General features: G+C 39.7%; 1 protein-coding gene across 2 annotated transcripts in view; it reads right to left on the minus strand.

Annotated features, from left to right (window-relative positions):
* Window positions 1-25957, minus strand: part of Ophn1 (oligophrenin 1) — a 359638-nt gene that overhangs the window by 117309 nt on the left and 216372 nt on the right. For both annotated transcript variants that reach the window (XM_028883891.2, XM_028883889.2), the window contains 5 exons: window positions 24583-24674; window positions 18887-18965; window positions 15907-15940; window positions 15341-15403; window positions 13965-14039 (listed from right to left, as the gene is read on the minus strand). In XM_028883891.2, coding sequence (XP_028739724.1) covers window positions 13965-14039; window positions 15341-15403; window positions 15907-15940; window positions 18887-18965; window positions 24583-24674 — 343 coding nt within the window. The remainder of the gene's footprint in view (window positions 1-13964; window positions 14040-15340; window positions 15404-15906; window positions 15941-18886; window positions 18966-24582; window positions 24675-25957) is intronic.

The following is a 25957-nucleotide window of genomic DNA, read 5'->3' on the forward strand; positions in this document are numbered from 1 at the left end:
AGGACCAGAGTTTAATTCCAAGCAACCACATAGTATCTTACAATTGTCTGTAATTCCAATTCTAGGGGATCTGGCACCCTCTTCTGGCTTCCATGAGCACTGCATACTTATAGTTAACCTATTAAGGAAATATAGCAGAGGTACTATAGAAAATTGTCTACGGTATCTCAAAGAAAAAAATTCCTAAAAATAGAATTACCATAGGATTCAGCAATTCCATATCTGCTTATATATTCAAAGAAATTAAAGTGGGATCTTGATGGGTTGGATATTTATACATCAATTTTTATATCACCATTATTCATAAGAGATAAAAGGTTGAAACAAATGTCTACCAACAGGTGAATAAATAATCATACTGTGGTGTATAAGAACAGTGAAATAAAAAGAGCTAAAATTTTGGATACACACTACAATATAAGCAACTCTTCACAAGATTATACTAAGTAAAATAAGACAGTCATATGCAGACAGGAATTAAATGTTCCACTAATATAAGGTTCCCTGACTCTTAGGTAGTCAAGTTGATAGAAAGTAGACTGGCAGCTGCCAGGAATTAAGGGAAAGTAAAGATGGAAGGTTGTTACATAATTGTACAGATTTTTGGTTTTGCAAGATGGGAAGAGCTCTGGATATTAGCTGCACAATAATGTGGATACATTTAACATTGCTGAACATTGGTTGATATGGACAATTTTTTTTTCTTTTTTCTTTTCTATTTTCTGAGGTAGATCTGGCCTGCCCAGATAGAGGCATGTGACATTTACCTGAGGTAGATCTGGTCTTAGTACCCTGCTTAATTTCTATCTGAGACAAGCCTCACTAGAGGTAGTTTATTTAAGGCACCTGTTTTCCTTAGGCAAGCCTTGGAGGTAGTTTATTTAAGGCACCTGTTTCCCTTATTATGTTAGCACTTGGGAAACACAGGTGATCAGTTGCTGAGTATTGAACAATGATAAATTATTGTATTACATTATTCCTTACTGCCTGGATATTTTTGATGGTCCTTTTGCCTCCGGCTCTGTGTGGCCCTGGTTGGAAAAGGAAGGGGTGGTACCTTATTCCTCTGGAATTGGCGACAAAGCAGGGGATCCTGATGTCCTCTGGAGCTTGAGAGTGAGAGGCCCTGTTTGTTTCACTGTATATGAAGAGAGATTTTTCTGGGATGGAGGTGAGATAAAAGGTTTTAGGGTGAGACAGGTGGACCCAGTGAGGAAAGCCCTCGAGTTTAGCAGCTGTAGGGGTTACAAGAATTACTTTGAAGGGTCCCTGCCACTTAGGGAAATGACCTGGAGGAGAGAGAAGAACCTGATCTCCAGTGTGTATTGGAGATGGGCAAGGATTGTCACATGGCTGAGACAGTGAACAGTCCGCATAGCTCCGTAGAATAGACCTTAGGTGACATAAAAGAGGAGTTAACAGGCTATCTGGAACAGTTGGAGGCTTGGAAAAAAGACCTGGTGTTAGAACTGGTCTGAGGAGATATTTAACTTTTCCTGATGGTGGGCATATGGGTAAAATCGAGCTGTAGCCCTGGGGAGGTGGGAAGCCTCCAGCATGGCCATTATATGGCCTGAGTTAGATACGGATCCTCCTTTTGCTGTGAGAAGGCCACGCTCCCTCCAAATAGCAGCGTGGGACAGGAGGATATGAAAAGCATATTTGGAGTCTGTAGAGTTAGTGGCTAGGAGGAGAAATCGGAGAGCTGCTGGCGTGTCTGGGAGGAGGCAAATGTGTGGAGTGAAAAGAAATGGACGCTCCTACCTTAGCTAGGAGATCCTTCCCCATTAAAGGTACAGGGCAACTTAGCACCACTAAGAATGTATGTGTGAGAGGGATGCCTCTGAAAATACAATTAAATGGCGGTGTCTGCTGAGGTAGATAAGGCTGTCCCCCAACCCCAACAATAAAGGAGGTGGCACCCCAAAACTCCCAGGACTGAGTCAATGGCTCTGGTGTCCAGAAGGAAAGAAACGGATCGCTTCCCTGCTGCGTTCTGGGTTCCCTGCCATGTCTGTAGCCAAGCCTAGGTCTGTTGGAGGTCTTAGTTTGATGTACCCATGCATCTTGGTGCCTGGGGGCAGTCAGCTGACTCTGTCTTTCTAGGCGGCACTTTTAACAAGGCTGTTGATGGCCTGGCAGGGCATTTGCTATCCCGTGGCCGTTTCCTCATTTAAAACAGGGACCCAACAGCTTTTGGAAGTCAGCGAGTGCCAGCACTTGGCAATTTTGTTTTCGGGATTTTATCTTTTCCCTGGCACACCTTAAATGCCACAGATGACTCTTTTGCCTGTGGGGTCAGGAGCCTTGCTCTCCAGATACTTAAGTTTAGTCAGGAAGGTCTGGGGAACAAGAGACGGATTTTCGTCCTTATCCTGAATTATTTACTGGTTTTAGGGCAGCCTTACGGAGGCCTGTCAGGAGACAGGTAATAAACCTATCTCTGGCTAGTCAGCCACGCTGGGTGTTGGAGTCCCAGTGTGGCTCCCGGTCAGGAACCGCCTCGGCTCCTGGGGGGTGTGAAAGGTTAGTTTGATGAATTTCGTCTGCATGAGTCCTAGCCTGCTCCAATACCCGCCTGAGCTCCTCAGGAAGTCATGAAAGGTGAGACTATAAGATTGAGTTATATATTGAAACTGTTTAATAAAGGAAGCAGAATTAGACGTATAAGAACCCAGCTTACTTTGTATCTGAGAGAGTTCTGTTAGAGAGAGGATGGAACATGAATTTTAATTATTGGTTCCTTAGCAAGATCTAGAGTTAGAGATTCCGGAGTCAGAGAATCCGCTGGATATGGACAATTTTATTACACATGCTTTACTACAATTAAAAACAAAAAGCAAAATTTTTAAAAAGTAGATATCCCTCAATAGAGGCCTGATTGATTATATGGAAAATTTTAATATACAGGCACAGCTAGATGATTTTATCTGTTGCCCATAGAACAGACCTATGTTTTCTTCAGAGATGTTATGCTAATTTATTGGTAGCCTATGCATTATTTTCTCTCATCTCAAATTAAAATAAAAAGGGCTACTAAGTTCCAAGAATATGCCTCCTTGTTAAGATGGGTGGAATTTCTTACTTAATAAATGAAAATGTTAGGAACTTATGGATTAGAGACACCATAAAAAATTACTGACACTAAAGCTACATTAAAATAAAAAAGTTTGAAAGGCACACCTCAGGGTGAAAAATGAAGAATAAGAACTGAAACTGAAGGCAGCCATACAATTTACCATGTTGAACAGTATGAGTGTGTGGCTTAATTCTCTGCATTAACTTGAATTAGTATTCCAAGAAATTCCTGCCAGTACATGGAAGTTGCAAACAGCTTCACTTCAGAAACTTCCTGGAATCCATTTATCTGAACAACAAGCGATCAAGTAGCTTGCAACTAGATAAACAGTGACTTCTTGGAAGAGTGGAGAACAAGGTTATCAAATGCACGCTTGCTCTTCAAAGTTCACTTCAAAGCTTTTGAAGACATAAGTCACAAGCTGTGATATGATTTTAATATCAATTTGTATCATTAACTTTATCCAAATTTAAGTATGCAGATTCCAACAAAGACCTGCCAAAACCAGATTCCAAAAGTATTATAAATAAGCATCCCTAATCTTTGATTTCCTTTTCTAAGAGGTTAAATGGACCAAGTGTTGTCATGGTAGTGGCTTTACTCTGTACTCTAAATAACAAACCTGGATTCATTACATCAGCAGTCTATTTTAGTGGCTTTCGGAATCATCAAGTTATCAAGATGGAAATCTAATCATAAAACACCTCTGGGGCTTCACATTGCTGTTAAACTAAATATCAAAGTCCTTACCCAAGAGAACTAGATATAGTCCTGCAGAACCTGACACCAGATTGATTACCAGATAAAATATATAATGAACAGTTAAGTTGAATTTTACATTTTACTTTTTTCTCACAAGTGTAAGTCTGTTTGTCTGGAATTTTAATTGAATTGAAAAACATATTTTTACTTGCAATGATCCTCCATCATTTTTTTAGGAACACTACCCCACTTAAATCTCAATTCTGAAAACAAACCTATGGAGTTCACAAAACCCCCCCAACCAGAATCCATATCAGAAGCCTAATGGCTGAAGCCATTAAAGCAGGTAATTGCCCAAGGCAGGAAGTAATTCAACTGTCCACCTGAGTAGCTGGGAGGAGCCCACAGACAACAGGTGTGTATCCATAAGGTTGGTGAATGCAAACTTGGACACTAGGATGAAGAAGAGACAGGACTGCACTAACAACTACTGTTTCATAAAACCTCAGGACTGACTTGGAAAGTATGTATTAGTTTTCTTCTGTAAGATGGTTCCTATTCTCAGGAGTGAAAGCACAAGGCAACAACAAATACACAATGAATAGGCCCTATCCTGAGGACTAGAAGATTATGGAGAGACCTGGGGCAAGGGACTACATTGTTGTAGAATATTAGTTTAATGTGTGTTACATTTATTTATGCTGTGGAGCATTTGTTTTAATAATGCAAAGATGTATTGCATTCTTTTATGTTGCATTTGTTTAACTCTGTGAAGCTGTGTTACTTTGCCTATCTAAAACACCTGATGATCTAATAAAGAGCTGAATGGCCAACAGTGATGCAGGAGAAGGGATAGGCAGGGCTGGCAGGCAGAGAGAATAAATAGAAGAAGACCATAAGAGGGGAATCAAGGAGCAAGAGAACAAGGAAAGGAGGAGGCTAGGATCCAGCAACCCAGCCACCCAGTCAGTCATGGAGTATGAATTGAAAGTAAGATCATAGAAGTAAGAGAAAAATAAAAGTCCAGAGACAAAAGATAAATGGTATAATTTAAGAAAAACTGGCTAGAAACAAGCCAAGCTAAGGCTGGACATTTATAATTAAGAATAAACCTCTATGTGTGATTTATTTGGGAGCTGGGTGGTGGGCCCCCCAAAGAGTAAAGAGTAAAAAAAAAAAAAAAAAAAAAAACACCAACAACACTACATGGAGACATCTAAGGAAGGAAACTCTGAATAGGACAAGAATGAAAGGGGGAAAGGGGAAAGTAAGAAGGGTAGGAGGGAAGGGAAAAGAGAGAATGCATAGAAATGTCCAAATAAAACAGAAAAGAGAAACTTCTGGATTTTTATTCAACCTCTTCTAAATCCAAAAGGGATAAGCAGTTAACATGCACAAGATAGGCAGAGATACCAGCACATGTATATGATTGTAAAGCAAACTATATAATGAGCTAGCCTACGGGCCTCCATGGTAAGACTGAAGTTAATCCTAAAATCAGAAACCTTATCCTTAAAAGCTTTGATTCATGAGCATGTGGGGAATTTCTAAGGATCATTCAAGTAACTTGATGGCAATAGTTTCTTGTGTTAAGCACATTAACTGTTTAAACTCAAATTTGAGGATTTTCTAAGTATTTCAGAGAGTAATGGAGGGTATAATTGTCCAAAATCATATTCCATTACATTAAAATCCTGCACATTGCAAATATGCATGAATGTGTGATTTATAAGCCAGATTAAGATATGGTCCCTTTCCTTGAGATGCTCATTGTGAACAGAATAGATGAACCCCGAAATAATTATATCACACCAGGAAATGTACAATAATAGAAACATAGCAAAGGACAGAATTGTTAATGAAAAAGTGATAAAGGGTTTTGTTTTAAATGAAGTTGTGGGGGTAGCTATGGAGATAATTCAATGAGGAATGCACTTGCTGTGCAAACATGAGAACCTGAATTTGGATCTCCAGCACCCATGTAAAATGGTAGGTATGGAAGTACCTGTCTCAAAACCAAGTGCTGGCCATGAGGGCAGATAGATATAGGCAGATCCCAGGAATCTCTAGCTAGTCAATTTAGCTAACATAGTATCCTCCAGGTTCCCTATGAGATCCTGTCTCAATAATCATGGAGACGGAGAGACAGTTCAGTGGTAAAGAACAGTAGTTGTTCTTGCAGAGGATCTGAATTCAGTTCTCAGTACCCATATCAAGAAGCTCACAACTCCAGATCCAAGGGATCAGACAACTTTTTTCAGACTCCACAGGTACCCACATGTGTGTAATACACATACATACACCCAGACACACATCACACATATACATAAAGTAAAAAATAAATAAATCTTAAATAAATAAGGTCGAGACAAAGATGTCTGAGGTCAGTCTCTGGCCTCTACAATCACACGCACAGGCAGACCCACCAGCACATACACATACACTAATACAGATACACTACACACACACACACACACACACACACACACACACACAGAAAGTAAAGTGAGCTTTGGCTTCAGAGACTACAGTGCTACTGAAGAACAGAATATGCCATCCCAAATGTGAAGCATTGTGCAACTGAAAGCAATTAATACAAGCAAGGAGACTGGAAAGGAAACTCAGTTATAGAGCACTTGTCTAGCAAGTGTGAGGCCCTGGGTTCAAATCCCAGCATCACATAAGAAACAAATAAGCAAACAGAGACAACTAAACAGCAGCAGATGCAGCAAGGCCATAAGACCTCCCCCCACCCCTGCATTTCTAAAAGCAGGACATATTTTTACAGATAAAAGAATCCCACATCCACTAGAGAGAACCAAGGATAACCAATGACTGGCCACAACTTTAGACATTGTCAGCCAGAACACAGTGCCAGAGGAATGAACAAGGTCTACTAACTGGCCTTGGCTAGGTAGTTGTCTTGTCACAAACTGTTGCCCCTAATCTCAGAGTCTCTTCTTTCTGTCTTGTCATTTCTCTGTAAATTGTTGAAGATGCTGCACAGGCTATAACTCAAAAATAACTCTTTGAGAACTACTCATTTCCTGGATGTCACTCCTTTATATACGAAATATGCATGGGCATTAACTTCTGTTTGTTTTGTTTTTTTATTATTATAGGCATCCATTCCAAATAAGAACCTATGAACAGTTCGGGATAATTATTTTTCTTCCCTTACAATATCAAAGTGAGACTTTATTAATTAACCGAGTTCCCAAAGTAGACAGATATGGAGGAATAACAAAACTGTCTGACTACACAGATAACGTATTTTTTCTTGTTCTAAGGTGGCAATTGCTCCAATAGAGGAAAACCATAGCATGCTGTAATAAGAATGAAACAGAAATCTGAATGAGGCTTGGAAGAATGAATCCTGAACTAAGCAGGAAATAATAGCTTACACTCACAAGAAATCCACATGCACCTGGCAAGCAAATGAACAATATCACTGGGAGAAAGACAGGGGCTTAAGAACAACAAATAAAAGATGCTCTTCACCAGAGGATGGAGCAGTTTGCTTTTGTCAATTCTAACCCACCTGGATTAAATGAAGAATCCCTTCTGACTGGGATTTTGGTATCATTAAAAGTTTTTCCTTCTGTACTAATACTACTGGTTTGCCAATTATAATCTATTCCCAAGTCTTAATTGCATGACATTTCAGATGACTGAGTGATGCTAATGCTGTTTGCAGGGATTCACAATTAACTATATGTTGTGATAACATGTGGCAGATAATTTGTAGTATAAAATACAGCCATGTAACAGATGGTTCTTGTTTTGAAGAAAAAGACTTCTACTGAAAGAAAGACATATCCAAAGATAATTTCAATATAATGTGATAGGTACAACAAGCCATGTGTTCAGGGGTGTTTATAGATCAGTGTTAGACAACTTTCTAGCATTTAGAATGCCTTAGGTCTGATTTTTTTAACAAAAATATATATATTCAAGATCTATTTTAATTCTTAATGTTAATCAAGTATGGTGTCACTCATCTGCAATCCCAACACTCAATAGACTGAAGCAAGAAGGTGGCAGGTTTGAGACTATCTTGGAGTAAATAGTGAATTCAGAGTCAGTCTGGGCTATATAGCAGGCTCAAGGCCAGTCTGGACTATGCAGCCAGCCAAACACTGTCTCAAAAAAAAAAAACTTTAAAAAGAAATCCTTAATGGATAAGTCTATCATTTGTTGCCTTCATGCTTGCAATTTTGATTTGTTCTCTTTATAATACTCCATATTATTTTATAAATATGCTTTCTATGGAATGCAACATTCTCAATGACCATATTGACTGATCAACCCATGAAACCAACTGAGAATTGCACTCATACTACAGTGGGACACACTGAGAACGTTTATTCAATAAATTCAGTTGGTCTCTAATTTTTCCTTTATTTTAAATTGAAAAGTACATGGAAATACATTGCAAAAAGTATCTGACAATTAATTATACTGTGGGGAATGATGAAGTTCTGAGTAAATGTACTATTTCCATGAGCATAGTCATGTCAAGAACTCCAAAACCAGACTCATGGGAATGGCAAAATGCTCCCAAAATCAGGCTCAGGGAATCAGCAAAGCCTTCCTCTTGTTCATGTAGGGGATGTTGGCAATGTGTGCAAAAACTAGCAACATCAGCTTCCAACTACAGCCTGAGACTGCTTCCTTACAGACACCTCCCATCAAGACTAGCTAACTCCTCTTCCTTGTGCTATACATGTAAACACTCTGAGTGCTGTATATAAAAAACACTGAGTTTCCAGATTGTGGCATAGTAGGTGTCCTCGATCAGAGCGAGCACAGTTCACTTGAACACAGCTCACCCAATCCCAGCTTTTCCATAAGTGTGTCCCATTTTTTCAGTGTCTGTCATTTCTTCATTCCCATATCACCCCAGTCAGGTTTCCAAGACCAAGTCACACTTGATGTGGCAACCTCTACTATCATTCAGAATGTGTCAGAGATGGCTGAATATGGAACTACAATCAGCATTGAACTATAAGCTTTGTGACTTTGGGGACATTACTGTGAAATTTAATATTTGTTGTCAATTTGACTAGATCTAGAATCAACTAAGAAGCGAGTGCCTGTGAGGGATTTTCTTGGTTACATTAACTGCATGGAAAGATCCAAGCTGACTGAGGGTGGTACTTAATAGCTATGGGCTAGATATAAGGAGGTTGTGTCTTTCCCTCCCCACTCCATCCCTTGCTACCTGTGGCAGGCAAGAGAGCTGGCTCTGGGGTCACAAGAGTGAGTGAACTAACCCTGCTCTACACCAGCTACAGCTCACAGGAGACTAGGCCCTGCACCCAGCACACTAGAGCTGATCTACAGAATATGGCATTTAAAATACTTTAAAAATTTAAATTTCTTTCCTTATTTTATGACTATGAGACATGACAGCTCCTGGCAGCACCAATCTACTTCAGAAAAGATATGGGCATTAAAGAAACTGCATATGGAGTTAACTTTCATTGTGGCAAAAGTTAGCCACTGGACAACAAAGTGTCCTCAAATCAACTGCTGAAAAACAGGACAAAATGGACAGACAGGACATGAAGCAAAGGACTACCGATTCTTGCCAAGACAAGTGTGGTGGTGGCTTTAGTAACAGGCATCCTCTGAGGCCAGGACAATATGGCACCATCGCTGAAGTGGCCTTTGCAATCCGGAAAAGGTACAGTGCCCTTTTCTTCAAAAGCACCTAAACAGGCAGAGGACTGATGGCTTCTGGTGTGCAGTGGAACAGCAGCTGAAACAGTTATTCTTGAAAGAGTAACTAGGCTAATGGAGTCTAACCTCTCAGTGGTAGACTGGCTTTTAATAAAAGAGATGAAGCCACCCACAAGCCAAGAAGAATGGACAGCTAAATTCCAAAAACATCAACAATTTCCAAAATTTAAAATCCTGATTCGTGATAGGACACTATTGAAATTCAGGTTTATCTGTTACATGGACTACTCACACCGAATGTGAGGTCAAACTGTAGGTCTTGTGTACATCCTACTTCACAAATGAGTCTGTCAGATGCACCAAGCCTATAGGCTGAAGATGATGTCCCAACACTGTGGAGAAACCTCAGGTGACTGTCCAGGCAGCTGGCTGTTTCTGTCAACTCACAACTTTTTGGAAGCTGCTTGCTTGCATTTCATGTTTTACTAGGTAATATTATTTCCTTCTTGGATCTCTGAGAGAGTTGAAGATTAGATAGTTATAGTGAGTTGAAGATTATTAGAAAGTTATAGTTTTCCTTGTTAAGAATTTCAAAAAAAACTCACTAAAGAGATGTAAGTGTATAAATTTAAAAGACATTATAAGATATTTCTCTGTTAGTAATATAAGATAGGATAGAAAGTGAATCAGGTACATTTTGGACTTACCAAAATAGGATAGATAATGGAATATTTCTCTGATTCTGTCAAATGCAAATGGACTAGACATTGTTGAGGTATTTATTGCTTGTATATATTGTATATAGTTATTATACTTATTGTATATAGTTTTTCTGTATTAGTGATAACTTTTTTTTCCTTTTTTCTTTTATTAAAATAAAAGGGGAAAATGTGGTGATATTTTAATTGTGCTGAAGTGTGATTTTATTTGTATGTTAATAAATAAAGTTTGCCTGGAGATCAGAGGTCACATAGCCATAAACAGGAGTCAGGCAGTGGTAGCACACGTCCTTAATCTGATCACACGGCAGGCAGAGTCTCTGTGTGGTCAAGGACACAGCCAAGTGTGGTGACATAAACCTTTAATCCCAATACAAACCAAAGACCTGGAGGTCTGTATAGAAAGGCAGTGACGAGGAAGTCATGTGGCTGGGCTAAGAGCCAATGAGAAAGCAAAACAAAAAGGCAATAAAAACACAGGTTACACAGGAAGAAGCTGATTCTCTCTGGAGAAGCAACAGTGACGAGGTGGTAAGATAAGGTAGTCATGGCTCTTCACTAGTTCTCTGAACTCATTGGCTATTACCTCTGTATTTGGCTCTGTGTTTCTTATTTAATAAGACTGTTTAGAAATTCATCTACAAACAGGTGCAAGTCAAGATGAACAGACTAAAGGGTAAACTGTGTGTCTCGACAGGCCACACTACAGCTTCCATGACAAGATTCTTCTTTTTGTTTTTGTTTTGTTTGAGTTTTTTGTTTTTCTTTTAAATTTGGTTTTATTCTGGGGGAAGGTTGCAAGGACAGAGAGCAGATTCAAGAGGACAGGGAAATAAGTGGGATCCAAATGCATGAAGTGAAATCCACAAAGAATCAATAAAAGTAAAAAAGGGGAAGAGGGTTTGCAGGGAGGTCCTTTTTGCTTTGGGGATGCTTCCCTTTATATCATGCTGGCGAGTTTATCTACCTTGTTACTGCCACTGCACTCCATCACCCGCATCAAAATCGAGTTTCTTCAGCCCTCTAACAGCAACTGAAGCTTCAGGGCTCTCCAGAAATCCTCCAGACCATAAGTGCCAGATTGGAACTGCTGAGGCTTGCAGTTTTACTGACTGAGAATCCCATTGGGTTCTCAGCCTCTCCAATGTGAAAACAGCCATTTTGGACCACTCAGGTGGTATTGCATAAACCAACCTAAAAAAACCCCTTTTGAGATAGATAGAGATATGAACACTCTACTTGTTCCCCTGAGAACCCTGACAAATACAGGTAGTTAATTAATTGAAAGATTCATTTCTTATACAAATACTAGACTTAATACCAGACTCCTAGAGATCTGAGAAACTAGTAGAGAAAGGGACAGAGATACTCAAGAGCATATGTTACCTACCTGAGAATTCTATAAATACACTTTTCAGATGACAGCTTCATGATCTAGAGAGGAGTATTGTATTTCTTATCATCTTGACCAGCTACCTGTACCTGGAAGAGTTCTAGTGTGTGGTGGTGGGAGAGCATTTAATGGAAGTGAGTTGATAGTCAAACTAGGCAGCAAAGAAATATGTAAGAATAATAAAGAAAATAACAAAAAAAGATGCATAAAGATAAGTGGCAGCAATAAACACTAGTGTCTGGCATATAGTAGACATTCAATATACATAGTAGGAACCAGAGAATGTGATGGAGATGAATATGAGTCTAAGGAAAATCAATAAGTGGTAGGTCAAGGCAGAAAATAACTAATAGGCCCTCAAAGAAAATGAGAACCAATGGTAATCAGATAGAGAAAATGGTATAAACCACTGTTACTTTTATTATTGCTCAGACAAAATATCCAGACAAAAGCAACCTAAGGAAGAAAAGGTGTGCTGGTGTTGGTGTTGTTTGTCTGTTTGGGCTGACAGTTTCAGGGTATCTCCATAAGCAGAGAAAGAGATGAATGCTAGTGATCAGCTCACTGTTTTCTTTGTATGCAGTCAGTAACCCAGAGTGTAGGATAAGTGTCACCAACCTTCAAATGATCCAATCTAGAAAATCCTTCACAGTCCTGCCTGTGAGTCTAGAGCCTGTCAAGTTGATAAACCAACATTAACCATCACAAGCACACAGCAGGAAAATGAGTTTTACATATTCCAAACTTAGTACCTTCTCTTTATGAGCTTTATATTAATACTGTTAAAGGTTTCAAGTCAAGAAACAGGTTACTTTTTTATGAAACTTTAATTTATTTTCTCTAATTACTTATAATATTTCTTTTTGTTGTTGTTGTTATTGCTATCTGTGGTTTGTGGGACAGGGCATCCTACGTAGTCCAAGCTGGGCTAGAAATATACATCACCATATATAATCAATATAACCAATACACCACCGTGGCCAGCCCACCTATATGGTTTCATAACCTGGTTCTCACTAATACGGATCAACAGGATCCTATGACAGGGGTAGTATTAATTTATTTTGAGAGGAAAAGATATGATCATCCATGACCTGTAAGTGCTGCTAGATTCTAAGCTCCCTCTCCAGTGCTGCTCCTCACCATCTAAACTTTTTTAGATAGTCTCTTCTTCACTCAGTCATGGCCAAGCTAGCAGGCCCATAAGCTTCCAGGAATGCTCCTGTCTCCACTAGCCATTCTGCTACAGGTGCACTGGGATCACAGATGATCCCTACCTTATCTGGCTTTTACATGAGTTCCAGGGACCGAAACTCAGGTTCCCATGCTTGCATGGCAACTGATTTACCCACTGAGCCCTCTCTCCAGCCTCAAATGTATGTTCTAGCCAGTAAGAATGAAGACACAAGAGAAGTCAAGACTTAATAGCAGGTCTAAACAAGCCAGTAGAGAATACTTCATGTCTGGTATAACAAACTAACAAAAAGCTTGAATCAATAATTATCTACAAAAACAAAAACAAAACAAAACAACAAAAAACCCAAAACACACACAACCAAAAAAATAAAAAAACGCACCTCAATGGTCCTTTATTCAGTGGAACTAAGACACTCAATAAGTCCTAAGAGTCAACATCCAATAAAGATGACAACACACACACACACACACACACACACACACACACACACACACACACACACACACTTTTAAAAGGAAAATGTAACCCATATCCAAGATAAATATCACTCAAGAGAGGAAAAAGTAAAGGCATGTCAAGACAGAACCCTGGAAAATGCCTTTAAAACTTTAAAAGGTAGGAGGGGAAAAGGGATCCAGGAAGAGTCACTAACAAAAGAGTAACACAGAATGTCAAAAGAATGAGTAGAGTATTGTATCACGGGAGTCAAGTAAGGAGACAGTTCCCAGAAAGAAGACAGTGTTCAACCAGGAGAACAAGTAAGATGGACTGGAGTGCTCCTTGGATTTGGCAAGCACACACATGATCATCATGGCCAGAGAAGTTTCAACAAAGAGGCGGTGGTAGAACTGGATTTCCTAGGGCCTGAGGAGTGGATGGGACGAGAGGTGACAGACATGTATTCAATGCATGATGGTCTCTGACTCAAAGTGTGCAAAATATTTGTCTGTTTCATCTCTGAAAACATTTTTTAATATTCTACAGGCCAGGTATGGCGCTACTTGAGAGGTTGAGGCAGGATGATTACTTGAGTCTAGGAGTTTGAGACTAGCATGAACAACAAAATAAGACTACAAATCAAATTTAAAATATTCTTCTTCCATCTTCCTGAGAAATGTGTTCTTTCCCTTTCAGTCTCATTTGTTTCTATATAAACCACTCCCAATTAAAAATATGTAAAATTGTTACCAAAAAAGGCATTAAGCAGCTTCTGAACCTGGATGTTGCTGCCCACTGTTCGGTACAACCCTTCTGTCTTGATCCCTAGGAAAAGCAAACCAGATTATCTTAGTTAGCATAGCTCCAGCTTTTATGTTCCCCAAGGCAGAGAAGGAAGCCCTTGTACCCTGGTGTCAATTCACAGACAACAAAGAGGCCTCCCTCTCTCTTCTAGTGCACCAGCCCTTCCCTGTTACAGAGGAACAGTCCTACCATCCTAATCGTACCCAAAAATCATTCAGGACTCCATTTGCTTGTACCTATCCCCTATTGGTCTGAAGGGAAGAGAACACACCCTATAGTATAGGGAGGCATGAGAGAACAGTCTGCCACGTTGGAAGGGAGCTAGTGATTAAAAGGGAAGGGAGGTGACATCAACCCCCTAGATCACTCTCAAGCAGTGATATAAAGGGGGAGAGGGTTGGAGTATGGAAGATATGAAGCAAAAGTCCATTTTTGTATTGAGAAAGGCTGAAGCAAAGTTTCAAAGAAAACAGAGTGAATCATACACCACAGCTACCTGCATTCCAAATATCCTGAGATGGAAACAGACATTTGGTTCATGAAGAAGCATGCTGATTCAACATGTCCCTGAGTTTCGATGGTCCCATCAATTTTTAAATTGATAGGAAAATGATACTGTGGTAGAAGCTGGGCTCTTGGTCATTTGAAATGGAACTATCACTGAACTGCAAGTTTCTCCTCTCTAAATGTGGAAGCAACAAATTATGCATGTATGTTTGGATGAGGAATGCTATGATGGTAGCCAGTTTGGAACTGGCTTAAATTTAAACAAATGTGTCCAGTATACAAGTTGTTGGAATACAGTCCAAAAATGGAGCAATGTTGAAGCAAGTCTGAGTTCTTGTAAGAAAACTCCAAGAAAACAGAAGTGTTGTGACCTCAGTTTCTTCAAAAACACAGAATTGTCCTTAGATTATGTCTTTATGCCCCTCCCGTGTGTAGTGGATAGGAGTAAGTTTACTTCAGATTATTCATTACAACTGGATATTGTTATTTGTTTATAAACCTCTATGGAAAAACACGTTTTTTGCCCTGTGTGGATTGTATACTTTACTAATGTGACTTTTCTTAACCCTCAGAGTATAAATTGTCCGATGCTCTGTTAACTATTGCATTAGACTTTAGTCTGCCTCATTTTCAGAATCCATTCTTCCAGGTCAAACCACCAAACAGATCAGTAAACACAAGATTTATAACAAGTTGCCATCCTAAAGATGGATCCTGACTAACAGATCATGCCATTCTTCCTTTTGAGAAGATTCCTTAGGACAAAAGCAAAGTGGCCAAATTCAACCATGTCGAGGTGATGGTTTCAGTCTTACCTTTGGTCTCAATAAAATTGATGCACTTCCTAACGAACTTGAACCCCACTTCATTCAGCTCCACTGTTTTGAGGAAGGGAAAGGAGAGTTAATTTGGAGCATATTAAGAAGCTCCCACCCAGCATTCAAGAGCCACAGGAGAAACAAAGGTGAGAGTAGTGGTGGGCAAGTGCTCATCTCCACTCACCCTTCGATGGAATGACGCCATGCTCAGGGTAAGCTCGGACTTTCATAACACAAAACGTTTCTGTTTAGCCCTTTATATCACATCTACCCTCAACATGAGCAATACCAAACATGAAACGCTACTGCGGAAATGCACACAATTTTTATCATCTGTCTAGAACGAAGAGGAGATAATATAGTCTCTGTATCCTCAGTACCATTCACACCGTACGTTTCAATGGAGTGACTTCCCTAATCCAATCAATACACAGTTTCAAATCAGGGCTAGGTTTCATTTTGCACAGATTTGCATGAATGGTACATGTCACCAACACTAGCATTTACTGTCAGCAGGACAGCTTTGCACTTACGTCAGGAGAGTATAAAATACAATTACTTACTTTCTTCCTGTTTTGTTATAGGGCTGTGGTAGATCTACAAAACAAGAGAAACCAAAACAGGCTCAGTTATTGTGACTCACTACAGATAGGTAGGGCAAATGGGATTAAATTTCATTCCCTAGACTATCAGAATCATTAGAGATGCCCGGGCTGTAACAGCAAAGGAAAGGAGGTTAACCAGTTACCTTTGCCCAGATTCCTAGAAAACACAGTCCCTGAGAACTGTCCTCAATGTTCACACAGTCTGCACAGCTGAAGCTGGAGCTGACTCACCTTAGACATTGACTCAGGTAAAGCTTAGGGTGTTTCTGGGGTAGAGCAACACATAAAAAATGGCTAGTAGGCATTAATAGTAAAATAGCTAACTGATGTTTCTCTTTGGAAAGACAAGAGTTCTTCGGGCCAAGCAGTGGTGGTGCACGCCGTTAATCCCAGCACTTGGAAGTCTGAGGCAGGGGAATCTGTTAGTTCGAGGCTAGTCTGGTCTACACAGCATGTTCCAGAACAGCCAGGACTGCTACACAGAGAAACCCTGTCTCAAAACAAAGGAGTTCTTCTGAAGGAGATTGGTGAATGTCAGAGTCATCTTGAAGTATGCACTCTGATAACTATGTGCAAGACCAGAATGGAGAGTTTGGCTTCTTTGAGACTTGGCTTGGTTGTGCCCATAGGCCATTAGTAGACTGGACACACCCTTTCCAGTCTCTAAATTTCATGTTCCTCATAAATACAAGGGTCAGGGTTGAAAAAGATGTTCCTTCAAGCCCTGATCCTCTTGGACAGTTGAAGCAAAGGCATACACATGATGTGTATGTTCAGTGGATTTGGTGTTTAACGAAGCTGCCACACTGGTGGGGTGAGGCTGAGGGAATTAAGCCCAGCCTCCTTTTTGAAAGGAAAAGTGCTGTATATGTCAGTGTTCTCACGAAGATTTCAGTAAGAGGCATTTCTGCATTGTACAGCATTTGCTGCGACTTTTATAAAGGAGATTAGGGAAGTCAGCGGCAATCAAACTGCTGAGGCTGTTTCTTCAGAGGATCTATGCTTAAGAATCATTCTCCACAACAAGCCACTAATATCTTCTGATCTTCGAAAGCCTAAAGGGAGATCAGGGGTAGGAGAGGGAGTGGACATATGAATGCCTTACACCTAGCATCCCCTGGAGAAACACCACAGGCATAGAAAGGCCAAGCTTCAGGTTTCCAGAAAGTGAACCTCATTCTGCTTCTAGCTACTATAGATGCAATCTCAGAGATGGCTACTACACTCTCAATTTTTCCACTTATATTTTATTTATGTTAAGGGAGGGGTGTGCATGTCACAGCACACGTGGTGGTCAGAGGTCAACTTATGGGAGTCAGTTCTCTCCTTCTACCTTGTAGGGACTAGGTAACTGAACTTAGGAGGTCCCAGGCTTGATGGCAGGCGCCTCGACCCACTAAGCTCGCTCACTGTCCTTCATTATGCCTCTGTCCTCCACAGAGAATGGAGGACACAAAGAAAGAAACATTTCCCCAACAGGCGAGCTGTTCAGCTTTTCACTTGAGGAGAGTAAGGAGATAAGGCTGGATCCAAACATTGTAATAGTCCTACAGTTGTCCTTCCAACCAGGGAGGACGATCCAAAACTAACACAGCATTCTACTGTTTGTAGGATGGTTTTCCCTTGATTGTTCAAAGTGATCCTGGGAGATACACAGAATAGAAATCATTAAAAATAAAAACATTGCAGCCGGGCGTGGTGGCGCACGCCTTTAATCCCAGCACTCGGGAGGCAGAGGCAGGCGGATCTTTGTGAGTTCGAGGCCAGCCGGGGCTACCAAGTGAGCTCCAGGAAAGGCGCAAAGCTACACAGAGAAACCCTGTCTCGAAAAACCAAAAAAAATAAAAAAATAAAAAAAATAAAAACATTGCATTAACAAGAAGAGAATTGGGGGACAGAGAGTAAAATAACTTGCTAAAGCCATCACCATGTAACAGCAAACCCAAGACCGGGCATTTGTAGTTCAAACACACAAAGCTCATGTTATGCCATATGCCACTAAAAGAAACTACTAGAAAGATGTTGAAGAGACAGTACTTTCCAATGATTTCTGCTTTTATTGTTGTAGATCTAGAACCATTTCTGACTCTTCTAAGGAATTTTTCTCTCTACCTGCCTAACAGTGAATTCTGAAAGAGAACCCGCTAAGTCTGTGATGCGAGAGAGGTTAGAAAATCACTTTAAAGGAACGCTAAATGGAGACTTACTTACATCCATGACAATTATTTTTCATCCTTCTATATGGACAAATCAATTCTATAATATGAAGAGGGATTACATTTCATTCCTAAGAACTTGGGAATAGCTACAGAGTCTAATACTTCAGTAGGGAGCCTTGGTGCCTTCTCTGGAGGCAATGACAGACAAGTACTAGGGAAGTCCTTCACCTCTAGAACTCAAGTTGGAGTAAACAAGAGTTCAGGAAGTGACTGTTCAGATTTAGAATCTGAATAACCTATGGCCAATTCCCTACTGGAACCACTAGAGGGCATTCATACACTGACCTATGCTGCTTAGGTTCCCTAGGTTACACACACACACACACACACACACACACACACACACACACACACACACACACACACAGACACACGAGAGAGAGAGAGAGAGAGAGAGAGAGAGAGAGAGAGAGAGACAGAGACAGAGACAGAGACAGAGAGACAGACAGAGAGAGAGACAGAGAGACAGACAGAGAGACAGAGAGAGACAGAGAGAGAGACAGAGAGAGAGACAGAGAGAGAGACAGAGAGGGAGGCAGAGAGGGAGGCAGAGAGAGAGAGAGGCAGAGACAGACAGACACAGAGACAGACAGACAGGGGGAAGGGACAGAGAGGGAGAGAGAGGGAAAGAAAGGGAGAGAGTGAGAAATAAGGAGAGAGAGAGAGAGAGAGAGAGAGAGAGAGAGAGAGAGAGAGAGAGAGAGACTGGGGTAACTTACAGGTTCTTTCCCATCCATGGCCTCCATCCATAGCCTTCTATTGGCTTCTGAAGGCGCCTGCAGAGTGATGGTTCCTGGTCTGTGTGGAAAAAAGAAAAGTTTAAATCGGAAAATTTTCCTGAGAGAATGGTATCTTCTTTCATTGTTTTTATATAATTTGAATTAGTGGATAGTCAGTGTACAAAATGATGGATTTTATTAGAACATTTTCATACATGCACACAATGTATTTCACAAACCAGATTCTGAACATCTATACTATAAGGCCTCTTCTCTGTGGAAAATTGCTCCAAACTTTTTTTTTATTCTATTTACTTGTTGGCCATCTACTATGGTCTGGAAATATAAATACATACCCACACACATCCTCCAAAAATTCCTATATTAAACGTAATCACCAATGAGACAATAATAATAAATTGAGTCTTCAGGAAGTGACAAAACACCTTTACAGAAAAGTTTGAAGAGGTGGGTCCATCCCCTTCTATCCCTTCTTCCATGTGAAAACAAGAAATGTGTTCTTTCTGGGGGATGAAAAAGCAAGGTACTATCCTGGAAACAAAGATTCCCAGACTCCAAACCTGCTAACCCTGTGATCTTGAACTTTTTTTTTTTCGAGACAGGGTTTCTCTATGTAGCTTTGGTACCTGTCCTGATCTTGCTTTGTAGACCAGGCTGGCCTCGAACTCACAGAGATCCACCTACCTCTGCCTCCCTGAGTGCTGGGATTAAAGGTGTGTGCCACCACCGCTTGGCAATCTTGGACTTTCAACTTTAGAACTCTAAGAAAGAAATTTCTGATGCTTATGTATAACCCATTCTTAGGTATTAAAGCAATGAATGGACAACACTGTTTTTATCCAGATACATTAAAGATTGTTATACCTAGTATAATATATTCTGACCTTCAGAACCAAATTGGGCACTTGGGGTTGACCATATCACTGCAAGCTTGAAGTCTTGGTGCAGTCTCTAGCTAGCTTGCCTCTCAGCTTTCTGTATCGTTCAGCCTCACTCGGAGTTGCAGAATGTAAGAGCAATAACAAGAACATTCAGCGGTGCTGGGTTAATCACCATGCCTCTCTGCACTGCCACTTCTTCATCTCTAAGGATGCTGGAACATACACTCTGGGAAGTACTTCCCAGTGCTGACATCACGGGATTCCTGTCATACTTGCCAGTTTCATTCAAAATACCCTTTACCCGGCAAGTCATATGATCTTTAAGATAAAATTAACCAAAAGCCAGCACTTGGCTCTAGAAACTAGACCCTTTCAAATTTATCTTTCTCTAAGAACCTCATCCTTCGGGATATATATTGCGGGACTGGAAAGTCGAGGGATCTCTATGAAGATAGCTATCAGCCAAATTGCAAAGCCAAATGGAAGGAGAGCAAGCAAATGAACAACAGACATGAAAAACAGACAGGCAGAGAAAGAAACGCTCTGGAGCCACTCATCAAATCCAGCTGCCGTGGGCTCACTTTTGACCATAGAGAGAGCCTAGAAGTATAAATGTATGACTCTTGGGGAAGCATTTGGAGATTCTTTAGTGCTACACATAGTCAAATTCAAATAATAGTATTAAGGACAAGACAAGAGACTGGAAAAAGGACTAAGTTCTAGTCCAGGCTCCCTCACATAGGATTCATTATGACCTTAGACAAATTGTTTGTCCTCCTGGAAGTTCCAGTTGCCCATCTGGAACCAATAGGCAATGTATGGCACATATGCAGTAGAGTACAAATGGTTAAGGAGGTGGCCTTCCTTAGAGATTCAAACACCTGAACTCGGGCCCCAGCTCTACCATTTAGTAGCTGCGTTATTCTTTGCTTACTTCTCTTCCTTTATGAACGTGAGGTAGTAGTAACCTCTACTCTAATGATGAAAACTAAAGAAAATTACACTTAAGGGGCTAAGAACAGGGTCTGACAGGCAGGAGGCACTTGGAAAGCAACATCACTTGCTAAAATTATCGTTAAGACCCTCCAAACTCTTGTGAGATAATGAGCCTACAATTTCAAGTATTGGAACAAACATTAATTTATGTAATGCTACTCGATCTTTCTGAACTAGAAAAAAAATGGATTAAGAGACCTTTGCATGGCACTCCAGAAAGTATGAGTTAATGTGTGTGGTACGTGCCAGGAAGCGTGGCTCTTCTGAGATCAGATAGACAAGTGAGGGAAGTAGCTGCCACAGACCTGACAAAGTCCCTCTTGCAGACAGATGTGTCAGCATGTTTTCATTATGATATTGACTATACTAATCAATAACGACATAAGACAACAAAGGAAATGACTGTGGCGACCCACAGACCAGGGTTCTGCCTTGCTACAGAGTCAGTTAATATATTTGAGGCTTGGTGTCCTGACAGTAGCCATGTCAGAGGAACAGCAAATGGCAATTGACTTCAGGGGATCAATCCACCAGGAAACAAAACCCTGATGGGTAAATTTCAGATAAGCAAGGCCCTGAGACCACAGACCTCAGAGTGTTTTTTGCTTTTGCTGTGCCTTTACATGTTTGCTATGCCATCTTTCTCTGGTATCTGACATGGTGTGAATGGGTGTGGGGAGAGCCTCACTGCCTGTAATGTAGTGTGTTTATCTCATGGAAATATCCCGTTCTACTGGGCATTTTTACCTGTGGATTATTATGAAGATGATTTCTTCCTAAGCTGTACTGTCTAATTGTTAACAATAATGTTAGTTTAAATAGAATTTTGATGATAAAAATAAAACAAGGAAGTGTCACACAGCTTGAACACATGACTTTATATAGAGGAGCCATATAGACTGTGACTTAGGTTAATGATTATGAAAAACAATTGAGTCCCAGTAGCCCAGCTAGCTTAAATTCTTTTAACTTTAATATTAGGAGATGTGTTCACAGGATTTGGAGTGCATCATAGCTGAAACAAAGCTTTGAAAATACCTTAAAGTTAAATTAAGATGTTTTGTCAAATACTTTTGAGGTGAAAAACCCAAGAAGACAATCTGAAGTTTTAGAAAGACACATAGTTGAGTGAGGAACTCTTTAAGGTCAGGGAACAAGAACAAAGCAGCCCAATTATCATTGGCTGACATGCCTTTCTTGCTAGGATTGGTTAATCACCAAAGGTAATGATTAATTCCTTGTACCAATTTTTGCCCTCAATCTCCTGATATATACATATATATACTATTGATGAGTCTGTATGCCCCCTAAAGATTTAAAGTAGAGCTGACTGTTTTTCATGTATAAAAGTTTAGGTTTGTGATTCCTTAAAAGATTATTTTTCAAGATAAGTAATAAAGTGCTTGGTACTTTCTTTGTAACCACAAAATGCAGCCTGCCAGTAAAAGACCTAACTGAGAAGAATACCTTGTTTGCCTACACTATTAGTCTATAACAAGTTGCTTGGGTATGCATGTATGTGGGTTTTTTGGGATAATTTGTTTTTCACCTGTAATATGTAAAATGTTTAATCATGTAAGGGATGTGGAAAACATGCTGATTTTTACTTATATTCATTGTAATCATTCACTTGAAAAATAGAATGTAACCACATTGCAATTTTTATATTGCCTGAAAGATTTTGCTGGGGTATATAAGCTATAAGGGAAAGAATAGAGATAGAGTTAGAAGGAAAACATCATCAAGAATGAGTGAAGGAAATTACCAGAAAATAAAGAACAGAGAATACAGAAGAAGAATAAAGAAGGAAACCATCAGGAGAGTGTGTGAGTGTCTTTTTCCCATTACCCCCTCAGATAAAAAAAGTTTAGTACACCGACTCTGTGGATTCCCTTAGAGCCCTGCACTGTTGGATGCTGGGCCCCCAGGCAGCAAAAGTGTCCTCATGTATAAAATGTGGTAAGAGGATTCAATAAGAAAATGGTTTTTAAAGTGCAAATAATATGATAACTAAAGTCACAGATGCATCATAACTTTAATTCCTGGGTTCTACTCTAAAAATTCCTCAGAATTATGGGAAAGAAAATATATATCTATGAATTAACAACAAATTTACCAGCTACAATGAGCCAAGCATAGCACACTGTGCAAGAAATATAAAAATAAAGTGACTCAGTCTGTCATCCAGGGCCAAAGTGTGATTGCTTTGAGTTAGGGATATTATTTACAGGTAGCTGGCAAATTTAAGGTAAAAAGGGAATCAACATGGAATCAGATATGGAAAATTTGATCACTTTTAAGCACCTTGATGCTGAAGAACCAGAGATGCTACAGGTTCACACAGGGAAGTCAGAGTCCACATTTGTTTGTCTCATCCTACACGGCCTGATGTTATTGGGAAAATGTGGTTACTGGTAGCAATGTTTAATATCACAGTCCTTTTGACTGGGATCATCTATTTAAAAACAAAGTCATAAACCCACAAACCAAAATCATGAGGGTCCAAACATATCCCAATTTTTAAATAGGGCAACAGACAGTTACTTATTTCCAGATAGGAAAAATGTCCTAATCTCTCAGTCTAACTGATCTTGTTGATATCAGTCCCTGGTGGTTATGATACTATAATTTATTAAGTTGCTTTCTAGCAATCTGATAATTTTACTAAATTCTTCTCTATTACCCAGTGCCTGGTATATAGAAAAAAATGGATAACAATAAATCATATAGCTAATTCATTGACTTTTGGAGCAACTTCTTAACCACAAAGCATGCCTATCACCAAAATAATATCAAATGCTTTTATTTTAAAGGGTAAAGGTATCTTTTGCTTATATATTATGATTTCCAATTTTGTGTTTTTAGGGGATTTTTGGTTTGCCAATGTGTGTGTGTGTGTGTCTGAGTCTATGTGTTTCTTGTGCTTTGTTTTCAGCTCTTTGTTTTTCTGTTCATTTGTTTCTTTTGCCATATTCATATTTGTTTGTTTTTATTTTATCTATTTTTTTCCTTTTCTTAGATGCCTGTATGTTTTCTAATGAGAGAGCAAGAAAGGGTATAGATTTGGATGGGTGGGGAGATGAGAAGGATCTGGGATGAGCTGGGAGAGTGGGAATCATAACCAGAATATATTGTATGAAAAAAAATCTATTTTCAATTTTTAAAAAATATAAGGTATAATTATCCTTCATTAAACTCTTCATGTTCAGAGGAGAGAAAAAGAAGGCATTGGAGAAAAACAATATAATCATGCCCCAAATTTGCTAGCAGTGGTTCTAGTATTTGAAGTCAATAAACTATTCTAGTTTACATACATATTGTCAAAGTAGGAAAAGCTTGCATCATTTTACAATAGATATGAAAAAATCCCCAATACCACCTCTACTCTTCACTCTATCTGTCTTCCTTTAAAAAGTATGTCAATCTACTTCCTAAGTTATAATAACAGCAGCTTAAAAAGAACAAGCATGATTATTCTGTCAGTTTTGCACCATTGAGAAAAAACAAATTTTTGCATATATGACAGCAAATGAAATTCTAGGAAAGACTTTTTCTGTCCAGAGACAGTGAGGGAAATGTGGCTGAGAGATATATAGAAAACGAAAACAGAAACAAACCAGCCCTGGACCTGGTATAACAGAGACCCTTGTGAAGGGCAGACTGAGGGGCAGGACTACCACTGGCCTATCTATAAATTGCTTATTTTCAGCAACAAGGAATAAGAGAAGAAAATACAAGACCCAGCCAAACTCATGGTGGTACACAGTAACCCCATAAAGTCCCAGCATCACAACTCACCTCTCATTAGTTTCTATATCAAAACAGAACCTCTTGTCAATCGACTCTGTCTTCCTTCTCACACAATATTTCAAAGTTAAGTCCACAGGGCCCTGGTAGGAGAGAAGTATTAACAGACACTTAGTAAAAATGCACAGTTGCTTCTTCTGTCTCCTGTAGTATCCTCAGGGTCACTTGGATGATGTTGACCAAGACAGCAGGAGCAATGTGTTGAGTCACTGAGAAGCTTTACCTTCAAATCTTGCAATAACATGGTAGATGGCTTCTCGCTGTTCTAAGCATAAGTGGCCAAGACCAGGGGAAAATGCTCAGAGTGTTCTTTCCCAAGCACAGCAGATTCAATACGAAGTCCAGTACACATCATCTAAGGGCAGCGCAGGAGAAATGGATTGCCCAAATGGCATTAAGTATACATAATAAAATTTTCATGAGGCTTCTGAGAAGGGAAGCTGCAATTGCATAAGCAGCTATCTGAAATCATCCTTGGAATGTGTGAGAAAAGTTGAGTATAGAAGCTTCCTACTGAATGTGGCAGTGCACACCTTCAGGATATCAAAAACCATAAAAACAGTCTCTCCAGAGGTAGGGAAAGAGTGGGGAAACAAGCCAATGTGTTTATTAATCACAGCAACATTTTTATATTTGATATACATGGGGTAGTGTGGTTCATAACAGTCCTGCAGGAAAACAAATCCACCAAACTCGTTGGTGGCCATATACAAACTACATGATCCTCCATTGTTGGTTTTCCTCTCTGATCTCAATAGGGACAACGTGACACCGAAAGCGAGGTTAGGTTTGGTTAACCCTTAAAATGAACCACATACTATACATGGTATTTTTGATTACTTGCTTGTTTCTTATTTTCTGCATTGGTTTTACACCAATTTCCCTCACTGCAGCAGCCCTTACGTAGAGGGGAATCTGAGTGGTAAAATGGCTGATGGTCATGCAAGTTGGTAAGGTCAAAGTAGCATTAACCTAGGAAGCTTAAAATCTGGGGTATTGCCTCAGTTATGCCATTTACTAGCTATGTGACTCTCAGAAATCAAGTTCCCTCTCTAAGTCTTAACTTCACATTCCATTAAATAACACTAGCACCATTGGCCTACTGTCTCAAAATCAGAAACATTGCTTAAGCTCCAGATCTGTACCTATGGCACTATGCCATCCAAAACAATATGATTCATTGGCAAATACCAATTTACTCAAAGTCAAAAAAGACCTAGATCACAGAGCTAAGATTTATACCCAGTTCAGACAGACACAGTGGTATACGCACAAGAAGGTCAAGTTCAAGGCTGTTCTGGATCACACAGTGAGATCCTCTCTCAAAATTTAGACTGTAAAAATAAATGAAACTCAATGAATAAAT

This window comes from Peromyscus leucopus, chromosome X (assembly GCF_004664715.2).
Source record: "Peromyscus leucopus breed LL Stock chromosome X, UCI_PerLeu_2.1, whole genome shotgun sequence".
Lineage (NCBI taxonomy): Eukaryota > Metazoa > Chordata > Mammalia > Rodentia > Cricetidae > Peromyscus > Peromyscus leucopus.